This window comes from Anomaloglossus baeobatrachus, chromosome 4, assembly GCF_048569485.1.
Source record: "Anomaloglossus baeobatrachus isolate aAnoBae1 chromosome 4, aAnoBae1.hap1, whole genome shotgun sequence".
NCBI classification, from domain to species: domain Eukaryota; kingdom Metazoa; phylum Chordata; class Amphibia; order Anura; family Aromobatidae; genus Anomaloglossus; species Anomaloglossus baeobatrachus.
Window position 1 is genome coordinate 255769 of NC_134356.1, and position 13966 is coordinate 269734.

The following is a 13966-nucleotide window of genomic DNA, read 5'->3' on the forward strand; positions in this document are numbered from 1 at the left end:
GATAGCGCGGTCAGGGTCCCGGTTTGGGGGTGATAGCGCGGTCAGGGTCCCGGTTTGGGGGTGATAGCGCGGTCAGGGTCCCGGTTTGGGGGTGTAGGGCGGTCAGGGTCCCGGTTTGGGGGTGATAGCGCGGTCAGGGTCCCGGTTTGGGGGTGATAGCGCGGTCAGGGTCCCGGTTTGGGGGTGATAGCGCGGTCAGGGTCCCGGTTTGGGGGTGATAGCGCGGTCAGGGTCCCGGTTTGGGGGTGTAGGGCGGTCAGGGTCCCGGTTTGGGGGTCATAGCGCGGTCAGGGTCCCGGTTTGGGGGTGTAGGGCGGTCAGGGTCCCGGTTTGGGGGTGTAGGGCGGTCAGGGTCCCGGTTTGGGGGTGATAGCGCGGTCAGGGTCCCGGTTTGGGGGTGACAGCGCGGTCAGGGTCCCGGTTTGGGGGTGTAGGGCGGTCAGGGTCCCGGTTTGGGGGTGATAGCGCGGTCAGGGTCCCGGTTTGGGGGTGATAGCGCGGTCAGGGTCCCGGTTTGGGGGTGATAGCGCGGTCAGGGTCCCGGTTTGGGGGTGTAGGGCGGTCAGGGTCCCGGTTTGGGGGTGTAGGGCGGTCAGGGTCCCGGTCTGGGGGTGATAGCGCGGTCAGGGTCCCGGTTTGGGGGTGTAGGGCGGTCAGGGTCCCGGTTTGGGGGTGATAGCGCGGTCAGGGTCCCGGTTTGGGGGTGTAGGGCGGTCAGGGTCCCGGTTTGGGGGTCATAGCGCGGTCAGGGTCCCGGTTTGGGGGTGTAGGGCGGTCAGGGTCCCGGTTTGGGGGTGATAGCGCGGTCAGGGTCCCGGTTTGGGGGTGATAGCGCGGTCAGGGTCCCGGTTTGGGGGTGATAACGCGGTCAGGGTCCCGGTTTGGGGGTGATAGCGCGGTCACGCAGCCCCCGCATCCTCTCACGAATCTGTCACCTCAGAATTAGCGGGAAGGCGGACGATCTTTCTGGGGGGCGTGGCTTTAAGGCCAGCTATGTAGCAGCGCTCTGTGATAGGCTGGCTACTGCCAGTGAGCGGGAGCGCGCAGCGCGTTCAGTCCCAGCAGGCAGTGCGCGTCCCCGCTCCGTGACAGACATGGCGGCGGATCCGAGCCTGGAGTGGGTCAGCTCCCTGCCCTGGGCGTGGGGCTACGGGATCTCCGCGGGCGGCAGGGTCTTCTTCATCAAGTAAGCGGGGTCCCGGGGGAGGGCGGCGCGGTCACCGGCGCCTCACACTCATGTGTCTGCTCTCCCCACAGTGAGGAAGCGCAGAGCACGAGCTGGCTGCACCCGGCGACCGGGGAGACCGTGCTGAGCGGCCACCGGAGGAGCGCGGGTGAGTGCGGCCGAGCGCGCGTGCATGTGTGCGCCCCCTATACAGCTGTGTATATGTAATGTGTGTGCCCCCCTATACAGCTGTGTATATGTAATGTGTGTGCCCCCCGTATACAGCTGTGTATATGTAATGTGTGCCCCCCCCGTATACAGCTGTGTATATGTAATGTGTGCCCCCCCTGTATACAGCTGTGTATATGTAATGTGTGTGCCCCCCCTGTATACAGCTGTGTATATGTAATGTGTGTGCCCCCCCTGTATACAGCTGTGTATATGTAATGTGTGTGCCCCCCCTGTATACAGCTGTGTATATGTAATGTGTGTGCCCCCCCTGTATACAGCTGTGTATATGTAATGTGTGTGCCCCCCCTGTATACAGCTGTGTATATGTAATGTGTGTGCCCCCCCTGTATACAGCTGTGTATATGTAATGTGTGTGCCCCCTGTATACAGCTGTGTATATGTAATGTGTGTGCCCCCCCTGTATACAGCTGTGTATATGTAATGTGTGCGCCCCCCCTGTATACAGCTGTGTATATGTAATGTGTGCGCCCCCCCTGTATACAGCTGTGTATATGTAATGTGTGCGCCCCCCCTGTATACAGCTGTGTATATGTAATGTGTGTGCCCTGTATACAGCTGTGTATATGTAATGTCTGTGCCCCCCCCTGTATACAGCTGTGTATATGTAATGTGTGTGCCCCCGTATACAGCTGTGTATATGTAATGTCTGTGCCCCCCCTGTATACAGCTGTGTATATGTAATGTGTGTGCCCCCCGTATACAGCTGTGTATATGTAATGTGTGCGCCCCCTGTATACAGCTGTGTATATGTAATGTGTGTGCCCCCTGTATACAGCTGTGTATATGTAATGTGTGTGCCCCCCGTATACAGCTGTGTATATGTAATGTGTGTGCCCCCCGTATACAGCTGTGTATATGTAATGTCTGTGCCCCCCCTGTATACAGCTGTGTATATGTAATGTGTGTGCCCCCCGTATACAGCTGTGTATATGTAATGTGTGTGCCCCCCTCCCCCTGTATACAGCTGTGTATATGTAATGTGTGTGCCCCCCGTATACAGCTGTGTATATGTAATGTGTGTGCCCCCTGTATACAGCTGTGTATATGTAATGTGTGTGCCCCCCTCCCCCTGTATACAGCTGTGTATATGTAATGTGTGTGCCCCCCCCGTATACAGCTGTGTATATGTAATGTGTGTGCCCCCCCCGTATACAGCTGTGTATATGTAATGTGTGTGCCCCCCCTGTATACAGCTGTGTATATGTAATGTGTGCGCCCTGTATACAGCTGTGTATATGTAATGTGTGTGCCCCCCCTGTATACAGCTGTATATATAATGTGTGTGCCCCCCCTGTATACAGCTGTGTATATGTAATGTGTGTGCCCCCCCTGTATACAGCTGTGTATATGTAATGTGTGTGCCCCCCCCTGTATACAGCTGTGTATATGTAATGTGTGCGCCCCCCCTCCCCCTGTATACAGCTGTGTATATGTAATGTGTGTGCCCCCCTCCCCCCCTGTATACAGCTGTGTATATGTAATGTGTGCGCCCCCCTCCCCCTGTATACAGCTGTGTATATGTAATGTGTGCGCCCCCCTCCCCCTGTATACAGCTGTGTATATGTAATGTGTGCCCCCCCTGTATACAGCTGTGTATATGTAATGTGTGTGCCCCCCCTGTATACAGCTGTGTATATGTAATGTGTGCGCCCTGTATACAGCTGTGTATATGTAATGTGTGCCCCCCTGTATACAGCTGTGTATATGTAATGTGTGTGCCCCCCTGTATACAGCTGTGTATATGTAATGTGTGTGCCCCCGTATACAGCTGTGTATATGTAATGTCTGTGCCCCCCCTGTATACAGCTGTGTATATGTAATGTGTGTCCCCCCCGTATACAGCTGTGTATATGTAATGTGTGTGCCCCCTGTATACAGCTGTGTATATGTAATGTGTGCCCCCCCTCCCCCTGTATACAGCTGTGTATATGTAATGTGTGCGCCCCCCTCCCCCTGTATACAGCTGTGTATATGTAATGTGTGCGCCCCCCTGTATACAGCTGTGTATATGTAATGTGTGCGCCCCCCTGTATACAGCTGTGTATATGTAATGTGTGCGCCCCCCCTGTATACAGCTGTGTATATGTAATGTGTGCGCCCCCCTGTATACAGCTGTGTATATGTAATGTGTGTGCCCCCTGTATACAGCTGTGTATATGTAATGTGTGTGCCCCCCCTGTATACAGCTGTGTATATGTAATGTGTGCGCCCTGTATACAGCTGTGTATATGTAATGTGTGTGCCCCCCGTATACAGCTGTGTATATGTAATGTGTGCGCCCCCCGTATACAGCTGTGTATATGTAATGTGTGTGCTCCCCTCCCCCTGTATACAGCTGTGTATATGTAATGTGTGTGCCCCCCCTGTATACAGCTGTGTATATGTAATGTGTGCGCCCCCCTCCCCCTGTATACAGCTGTGTATATGTAATGTGTGTGCCCCCCCTGTATACAGCTGTGTATATGTAATGTGTGTGCCCCCCGTATTCAGCTGTGTATATGTAATGTGTGTGCCCCCCGTATACAGCTGTGTATATGTAATGTCTGTGCCCCCCGTATACAGCTGTGTATATGTAATGTCTGTGCCCCCCTATACAGCTGTGTATATGTAATGTGTGTGCCCCCCCTGTATACAGCTGTGTATATGTAATGTGTGCGCCCCCCCTGTATACAGCTGTGTATATGTAATGTGTGCGCCCCCCGTATACAGCTGTGTATATGTAATGTCTGTGCCCCCCGTATACAGCTGTGTATATGTAATGTGTGTCCCCTCCTGTATACAGCTGTGTATATGTAATGTGTGTGCCCCCCCTGTATACAGCTGTGTATATGTAATGTGTGCCCCCCCTGTATACAGCTGTGTATATGTAATGTGTGCGCCCCCCGTATACAGCTGTGTATATGTAATGTCTGTGCCCCCCGTATACAGCTGTGTATATGTAATGTGTGCCCCCCTCCCCCCTGTATACAGCTGTGTCTGTATGTGGTGTGTCCCTGTATGCAGCTGTGTCCTTTTGTATACAGCTGTGTTCCGCCCCTTGTATACAGCTGTGTCCAGCCCCCTCTATACAGCTGTGTATGTCTATGTATAATTGCAAAAATGTCTATTTGTTTTTTTCTGTCAAGATGGGGGAGGGGGTGCAGAGTGCACAGTAATGAGAATTTACCAAATGGCTGCAATGAAACAGAGTGAAAAATTTGAAAGGGTCTGAATACTTTACGCAACCACTGCATACAGCTGTGTGTGTGTGTGTGTATCTCACTCTATTATGGTGTGCGTCCTTCTGACCTGTATACGGCGGTATGTGTGTGCCCCCCCCGGTATCCAGAAGAAGAGTGGGCCAAAATCCCTCCAGAGCAGTGAGAGACTAGTGATGTCCTGTGGAAGAGACTGGAAGAAGAGTGGACCAAAATCCCCCCAGAGCAGTGTGAGAGACTAGTGATGTCCTGTGGAAGAGACTGGAAGAAGAGTGGACCAAAATCCCCCCAGAGCAGTGCGAGCGACTAGTGATGTCCTGTGGAAGAGACTGGAAGAAGAGTGGACCAAAATCCCCCCAGATCAGTGTGAGAGACTAGTGATGTCCTGTGGAAGAGACTGGAAGAAGAGTGGGCCAAAATCCCCCCAGAGCAGTGTGAGAGACTAGTGATGTCCTGTGGAGAGACTGGAAGAAGAGTGGACCAAAATCCCCCCAGAGCAGTGTGAGAGACTAGTGATGTCCTGTGGAAGAGACTGGAAGAAGAGTGGACCAAAATCCCCCCAGAGCAGTGTGAGAGACTAGTGATGTCCTGTGGAAGAGACTGGAAGAAGAGTGGGCCAAAATCCCCCCAGAGCAGTGTGAGAGACTAGTGATGTCCTGTGGAAGAGACTGGAAGAAGAGTGGACCAAAATCCCCCCAGATCAGTGTGAGAGACTAGTGATGTCCTGTGGAAGAGACTGGAAGAAGAGTGGGCCAAAATCCCCCCAGAGCAGTGTGAGAGACTAGTGATGTCCTGTGGAAGAGACTGGAAGAAGAGTGGGCCAAAATCCCCCCAGAGCAGTGTGAGAGACTAGTGATGTCCTGTAGAGAGACTGGAAGAAGAGTGGACCAAAATCCCCCCAGATCAGTGTGAGAGACTAGTGATGTCCTGTGGAAGAGACTGGAAGAAGAGTGGGCCAAAATCCCCCCAGAGCAGTGTGAGAGACTAGTGATGTCCTGTGGAAGAGACTGGAAGAAGAGTGGGCCAAAATCCCCCCAGAGCAGTGTGAGAGACTAGTGATGTCCTATGGAAGAGACTGGAAGAAGAGTGGACTAAAATCCCCCCAGAGCAGTGTGAGAGACTAGTGATGTCCTGTGGAGGAGACTGGAAGAAGAGTGGGCCAAAATCCCCCCAGAGCAGTGTGAGAGACTAGTGATGTCCTGTGGAAGAGACTGGAAGAAGAGTGGACCAAAATCCCCCCAGAGCAGTGTGAGAGACTAGTGATGTCCTGTGGAGAGACTGGAAGAAGAGTGGGCCAAAATCCCCCCAGAGCAGTGTGAGAGACTAGTGATGTCCTGTGGAAGAGACTGGAAGAAGAGTGGACTAAAATCCCCCCAGAGCAGTGTGAGAGACCAGTGATGTCCTGTGGAAGAGACTGGAAGAAGAGTGGACTAAAATCCCCCCAGAGCAGTGTGAGAGACCAGTGATGTCCTGTGGAGGAGACTGGAAGAAGAGTGGGCCAAAATCCCCCCAGAGCAGTGTGAGGGACTAGTGATGAACTGTGGAAGAGACTGGAAGAAGAGTGGGCCAAAATCCCCCCAGAGCAGTGTGAGAGACTAGTGCTGTCCTGTGGAAGAGACTGGAAGAAGAGTGGGCCAAAATCCCCCCAGAGCAGTGTGAGGGACTAGTGATGTGTCCTGTGGAGAGACTGGAAGAAGAGTGGGCCAAAATCCCCCCAGAGCAGTGTGAGAGGCTAGTGATGTCCTGTGGAAGAGACTGGAAGAAGAGTGGGCCAAAATCCCCCCAGAGCAGTGTGAGGGACTAGTGATGTCCTGTGGAAGAGACTGGAAGAAGAGTGGGCCAAAATCCCCCCCAGAGCAGTGTGAGGGACTAGTGATGTCCTGTGGAAGAGACTGGAAGAAGAGTGGGCCAAAATCCCCCCCAGAGCAGTGTGAGGGACTAGTGATGTCCTGTGGAAGAGACTGGAAGAAGAGTGGGCCAAAATCCCCCCAGAGCAGTGTGAGAGGCTAGTGATGTCCTGTGGAGAGACTGGAGGAAGAGTGGACCAAAATCCTGGTCTGTAGGGAGGGGCGCTCCGCTGGGTAGAGGTAGGAGGACTGTAGGGGTGGGCGCTCCGCTGTGTAGAGGTAGGGGGGCGCTCCGCTGGGTAGAGGTAGGAGGACTGTACGTGGGGGGCGCTCTGTTGGGTAGAGGTAGGAGGACTGTAGGGGGGGGGGGCGCTCTGCTGGGTAGAGGTAGGAGGCCTGTAGGGGGGGCGCTCTGTGGGGTAGAGGTAGGGGGGCGCTTTGCTGGGTAGAGGTAGGAGGACTGTAGGGGGCGCTCTGCTGGGTAGAGGTAGGAGGACTGTAGGGGGAGCTCTGCTGGGTAGAGGTAGGAGGACTTTAGGGGGCGCTCTGCTGGGTAGGGGTAGGAGGACTGTAGGGGGGGCGCTCTGTTGGGTAGAGGTAGGAGGACTGTAGGGGGGGCGCTCTGTTGGGTAGAGGTAGGAGGACTGTAGGGGGGGGGGGGCCCTCTGCTGGGTAGAGGTAGGGTGGGCGGCGCTCCGCTGGGTAGAGGTAGGGGGGCGCTCCGCTGGGTAGAGGTAGGGGGCGCTCCGCTGGGTAGAGGTAGGAGGACTGTAGGGGGCGCTCCGCTGGGTAGAGGTAGGGGGCGCTCCGCTGGGTAGAGGTAGGAGGCCTGTAGGGGGGGGCGCTCTGTTGGGTAGAGGTAGGGGGGCGCTCCGCTGGGTAGAGGTAGGAGGACTGTAGGGGGCGCTCCGCTGGGTAGAGGTAGGGGGCGCTCCGCTGGGTAGAGGTAGGGGGCGCTCCGCTGGGTAGAGGTAGGGGGCGCTCCGCTGGGTAGAGGTAGGGGGCGCTCCGCTGGGTAGAGGTAGGGGGCGCTCCGCTGGGTAGAGGTAGGGGGCGCTCCGCTGGGTAGAGGTAGGGGGCGCTCCGCTGGGTAGAGGTAGGAGGACTGTAGGGGGGGCGCTCTGCTGGGTAGAGGTAGGAGGACTGTAGGGGGCGCTCTGCTGGGTAGAGGTAGGGGGGCGCTCCGCTGGGTAGAGGTAGGAGGACTGTAGGGGGCGCTCCGCTGGGTAGAGGTAGGGGGCGCTCCGCTGGGTAGAGGTAGGAGGACTGTAGGGGGGGCGCTCCGCTGTGTAGAGGTAGGGGGGCGCTCCGCTGGGTAGAGGTAGGAGGACTGTAGGGGGCGCTCCGCTGGGTAGAGGTAGGGGGCGCTCCGCTGGGTAGAGGTAGGAGGACTGTAGGGGGGGCGCTCCGCTGTGTAGAGGTAGGGGGGGCGCTCTGCTGGGTAGAAGTAGGAGGACTGTAGGGGGGGGGCGCTCTGTTGGGTAGAGGTAGGAGGCCTGTAGGGGGGGCGCTCTGTTGGGTAGAGGTAGGGGGGCGCTCTGCTGGGTAGAGGTAGGAGGACTGTAGGGGGCGCTCTGCTGGGTAGAGGTAGGAGGACTGTAGGGGGCGCTCCGCTGGGTAGAGGTAGGGGGCGCTCGGAGTGTATTACTCTTTGCTTTCGGCTGCCGTTGCCTTTTGGTGTGTGCAGTGGTAACAGCCAATCAGGTTGGAGCTTTTACTTCCCCGGTTGTAGATGCTGCGATGTTATTGGTTGCTCTGGTGCGGCTGTGGTTGTGGTGTGCGGTTGCGGTGAGGTACGGCGGCCCCAGTGCCCTCGCCACACACAGTCCTATGTAAATATTTATAGGGTGCAGAGCTTTCTGTTGGGCTGCGATGTTCTGCAGGGATGCTCTGCAGCAGACATGCCGCTGGCTCGTGGAGTTCGGAGGTGACGGCCTGGATTTGTGCCTGTCTCATTGCTCAGTCTGCTGTGGTGCGGGGACGAGCGTCTGTGTAGACTGGCACCGTCTGCTGGAAACATTGGCCCCCAGTCCGCGCCGCGCAGCGATGTGGAGGCTGATTGTTGGGGGACAGATGGCGCTCGCCTCCTCATGTAAATAACGCAGAGCTGCCAGTGCAAGCAGCAGATCTGTGCCGTACAACTGCGAGGGGTGACCTGCCCGGACATACTGAGGGACTGATAGTACCCTCACCCATCACATCGCACCCCCCCAGCCTGCCCCGGACATACTGACTGTACCCTCACCCATCACATCGTACTCCCCCAGCCTGCCCCGGACATACCGAGGGACTGACTGTACCCTCACCCATAACATCGCACCCCCCCAGCCTGCCCCGGACACACTGACTGTACCCTCACCCATCACATCGCACCCCCCCAGCCTGCCCTGGACATACTGACTGTATCCTCACCCATCACATCGCACCCCCAGCCTGCCCCGGACATACTGACTGTACCCTCACCCATCACATCGCACCCCCAGCCTGCCCCGGACATACTGACTGTATCCTCGCCTATGACTGTATCCTCACCCATCACATCGCACCCCCCCAGCCTGCCCCGGACATACTGACTGTACCCTCAACCATCACATCGCACCCCCACAGCCTGCCCCGGACATACTGATTGTACCCTCACCCATCACATCGCACCCCCCCAGCCTGCCCCGGACATACTGACTGTATCCTCACCCATCACATCGCACCCCCCCCAGCCTGCCCCAGACATACTGACTGTACCCTCAACCATCACATCGCACCCCCCCAGCCTGCCCCGGACATACTGACTGTACCCTCAACCATCACATCGCACCCCCCCAGCCTGCCCCGGACATACTGACTGTACCCTCATCCATCACATCGCACCCCCCCAGCCTGCCCCGGACATACTGACTGTATCCTCACCCATCACATCGCACCCCCCCAGCCTGCCCCGGACACACTGACTGTACCCTCATCCATCACATCGCACCCCCCCAGCCTGCCCCGGACATACTGACTGTACCCTCAACCATCACATCGCACCCCCCCAGCCTGCCCCGGACATACTGACTGTACCCTCAACCATCACATCGCACCCCCCCAGCCTGCCCCGGACATACTGACTGTACCCTCAACCATCACATCGCACCCCCCCAGCCTGCCCCGGACATACTGACTGTACCCTCAACCATCACATCGCACCCCCCCAGCCTGCCCCGGACATACTGACTGTATCCTCACCCATCACATCGCACCCCCCCAGCCTGCCCCGGACACACTGACTGTACCCTCACCCATCACATCGCACCCCCCCAGCCTGCCTCGGGCATACTGATAGTACCCTCACCCATCACATCGCACCCCCCCCAGCCTGCCCCGGACATACTGACTGTACCCTCAACCATCACATCGCACCCCCCCAGCCTGCCCCGGACATACTGACTGTACCCTCAACCATCACATCGCACCCCCCCAGCCTGCCCCGGACATACTGACTGTATCCTCACCCATCACATCGCACCCCCCTAGCCTGCCCCGGACATACTGACGGTACCCTCATCCATCACATCGCACCCCCCCAGCCTGCCCCGGACATACTGACTGTACCCTCAACCATCACATCGCACCCCCCCAGCCTGCCCCGGACATACTGACTGCACTCTCACCCATCACATCGCACCCCCCCAGCCTGCCTCGGGCATACTGACTGTACCCTCACCCATCACATCGCACCCCCCCAGCCTGCCCCGGACATACTGACTGTACCCTCAACCATCACATTGCACCCCCCCAGCCTGCCCCGGACATACTGACTGTACCCTCAACCATCACATCGCACCCCCCCAGCCTGCCCCGGACATACTGACTGTACCCTCAACCATCACATCGCACCCCCCCAGCCTGCCCCGGACATTCTGACTGCACCCTCACCCATCACATCGCACCCCCCCAGCCTGCCCCGGACATACTGACTGTACCCTCACCCATCACATCGCACCCCCCCAGCCTGCCTCGGGCATACTGATAGTACCCTCACCCATCACATCGCACCCCCCCCAGCCTGCCCCGGACACTGTACTGATACAGAATATACAGCATTGTGCACTGACTGTACCCTCACCCATAACATTAGGCTATGTGTCCACGGTAGAATGTACCTGCGGATTTTTCTGCATGAAAATCCGCGACTTTCGCGGCAAATCCGCACTCGCGGATTTGCCGCGGATTTTGATGCGTTTTTTTTTTCCCCCCCATTCTATACCCAAAATCCGCACCAAATCTGCAACAAACAATTGACATGCTGCAGATTTTTCCGGATCAAAATCCGCGGCAAATCCGCAGCGGAAAAATCCGCAGCATGGACACAGCATTTCCAAAATGCCATTGAAATGGCTTGGAAGTGCCGCTGCTGCAGATTTTCGGAAAATCCGCGGCAAAATCCGCGGTAAATCCGCAGCTTGGGCACATAGCCTTATACCCCCCCACCTGCCCCAGACACTGTACTGACTCAGAATATGCTGTATTGGGTCTGATGACTTTTTTTCCTTACAGATTTGCCCACCGGTTGGGAGGAGGCTTTCACGTTTGAAGGCGCCCGTTACTATATCAAGTAAGTGCCAATTGTCTTAAAATAATAACATGAGACTCAATTCCTTTACATTGTGAACCGGGGAAGAATGTATAGCATTGTCTGTGCTAGGGTAGTAGTGTGCGGGTCTCTGATGCTGGAGTAGTAGTGTGGGGGTCTCTGGTGCTGGGGTAGTAGTGTGGGGGTCTCTGGTGCTGGGGTAGTAGTGTGGGGGTCTCTGATGCTGGGGTAGTAGTGTGGGGTCTCTGATGCTGGGGTAGTAGTGTGGGGTCTCTGATGCTGGGGTAGCAGTGTGGGGTCTCTGATGCTGGGGTAGTAGTGTGCGGGTCTCTGATGCTGGGGTAGTAGTGTGCGGGTCTCTGATGCTGGGGTAGTAGTGTGGGGTCTCTGATGGTGGGGTAGCAGTGTGGGGTCTCTGATGCTGGGGTAGTAGTGTGCGGGTCTCTGATGCTGGGGTAGTAGTGTGCGGGTCTCTGATGCTGGGGTAGTAGTGTGCGGGTCTCTGATGCTGGGGTAGTAGTGTGCGGGTCTCTGATGCTGGGGTAGTAGTGTGCGGGTCTCTGATGCTGGGGTAGTAGTGTGCGGGTCTCTGATGCTGGGGTAGTAGTGTGGGGGTGTCTGATGCTGGGGTAGTAGTGTGCGGGTGTCTGATGCTGGGGTAGTAGTGTGCGGGTGTCTGATGCTGGGGTAGTAGTGTGCGGGTGTCTGATGCTGGGCTAGTAGTGTGCGGGTGTCTGATGCTGGGGTAGTAGTGTGCGGGTCTCTGATGCTGGGGTAGTAGTGTGGGGTCTCTGACGCTGGGGTGGTAGTGTGCGGGTCTCTGATGCTGGGGTAGTAGTGTGCGGGTCTCTGATGCTGGGGTAGTAGTGTGCGGGTCTCTGATGCTGGGGTTGTAGTGTGGGGTCTCTGATGCTGGGGTAGTAGTATGGGGGTGTCTGATGCTGGGGTAGTAGTGTGGGGTCTCTGATGCTGGGGTAGCAGTGTCTGGTGATCCTGAATAATAACGCACATCCATTATATGAGCTGTTCATGAGACAGAAGAGACTTCAGTAACCGGCGAATTCTTCTGAGGTGTAAGAAGGAGAATAGAGGAATCATTTGTGTCACTGCTCTGGGAATGTCCAATAATAACATCAGTTACATCATCAGGGGAAGGGCTGCTTTATTCTACTTTCAGTCCCCGCTGTGTATGTCCCAATCTAATGTGTAATGTTCTTCTGTCACCTCCACTGTCTTATCAATTAAGTAATTCATGTCATGATGTAAGTTGTTCTGCTGATACCAGAATTTCCCACGGGATCAATAAAGTGTATGGTATCGTATGTCTCTTATCTGTGGAAAGCTCAAATCATGATAGGAAATATGGTGTTAAAATCTTCCGCCTGAGACCTTTAAGGGTTTAGAAAAGTTTAAGATTTGGGATCTCTTAATCTCTGAGATCCCTGCAGCTTCCTATTGACCAGTCCCCATCTGAGATCACCAAGGGAGGGTACATTGGAGTGATGAAAGAGGATCCTGAATAATCATCGTTCAGTGCTGAGAGATACAGCTCGCTGTAGGATTGTTCTATTTTAATAGGAGCACTTTCCTCCTTAAATCTGAGCCACTTCTGTGGTGAGTGAAGGAGACCTGCTGCGTGAGTTGGGGGTTGGGGTAGAAAAGCGTTATCCAGTGTGGAGAGAGGCAATATGAAGGAGTATGTATTGTTATGATGTTACCGTGAGCACTGTGTATCTCTGGCACATGTTTTATTCTATAAAGCAATACAAATTATTGGTTCAGAATAGATCTGAGCCATCCTGCTGTGACCACTGATTTAGTACTTTTCTTTCTTTATCCCTTTAGTATTGTTTTTGTACCTTTTTTATTTGGATATTGTTATAAACTCTGTCTACGTTTTGTATTAAAGTCATAAAACGTAATCTCTTCGCTCCTCTTGCTCTATAACCACATCCCTGAAGCCTCTTGAGGCCAAATGTTCGCAGTAAGCGATCGGCCGGTATAAACGCCTGGTGGCAGTTCGCTTTTTGTTTTACTTATCACAGGTCTGGTCAGTGATTAATATTCGTGGATATATACGTGACCGAGCGCAATAATCTGCCTACAAGTGAAGTTCTCTGTTTCCTCGTTTCTCAATCATCAGGTCCGTTTTGTCCTCATAATTTGAGGCAGCAGAGTCCTGTGCGTGACACTTGGGATGTGTGCGGGATCCCGCGGCTCTGCAGTGTCAGCGTCTCTTCTGTGTATAGCAGGGTATATAGGGGGATATATTCCCCCTATACTGTCTGCTTACACCGCACTCTATCCAGGGCATTTATAAGCACTGACCGCGCAGGAAGCCAAAACCATTGTGCACAGCGCTTCTCAGACTGGGAGCTGTGGCCGCAGCTGTATTGTGCCCTGCTCACTGCCAGTAGTCAGAGCTGCCTCCATCCAGGGGCCCGGCACCTCCCCCCCCCCCCCCCCCCCCCCGGGAGCGCTGGCAGATGGCAGCACCGCCCCCCGGGAGCGCCGGCAGATGGCAGCACCGCCCCCCGGGAGCGCCAGCAGACTGCCCCCCTGTGTCGGATGTCAGGACACATGTATGCATGTGAGGTCATACACAATGATTATATTATGGGATGTCAGGAGTGACTTTTTTTTTTTTTTTTTTTTTGGATTTGTGGACATTTTGGATCGGCCTCTATGGTTCATTCTTTGTGTTTCCATGTTTTTCCGTCCGGATTTTCCCTTCCCGGCGTGTGATTTTGATTGTTTCCTCCGATTTGAGCAGCATAGAGAAGTTGTGATACATTCTCCCTTCAGGTTGGGATGAGGTCCCGGAAGGCTGACTTTGTGACATTGCCCCATTGCTTTGCTGGAGGTGCCGCCTCCTCCTCGCCGGTGCTGCCTCTTCCTCTATGCCGCCGCTGCCTACTCTTCCTTACTGCTGGTG

The 13966-nt window shown here is 55.4% G+C and overlaps 1 protein-coding gene across 7 annotated transcripts in view; it reads left to right on the forward strand.

Annotated features, from left to right (window-relative positions):
* Positions 1-1061: 1061 nt before the first annotated feature.
* The window catches only part of PLEKHA5 (pleckstrin homology domain containing A5), a 163391-nt gene continuing 150486 nt past the window's right edge, over positions 1062-13966 (forward strand). For all 7 annotated transcript variants that reach the window (XR_012752955.1, XM_075343452.1, XM_075343453.1 and 4 more), the window contains exons 1-3: positions 1062-1186; positions 1258-1334; positions 10995-11052. Coding sequence is in view for 6 of the 7 variants with exons in the window: in XM_075343452.1 (XP_075199567.1) it covers positions 1095-1186; positions 1258-1334; positions 10995-11052 (227 nt within the window). In the remaining variant the exon portion in view is untranslated. The remainder of the gene's footprint in view (positions 1187-1257; positions 1335-10994; positions 11053-13966) is intronic.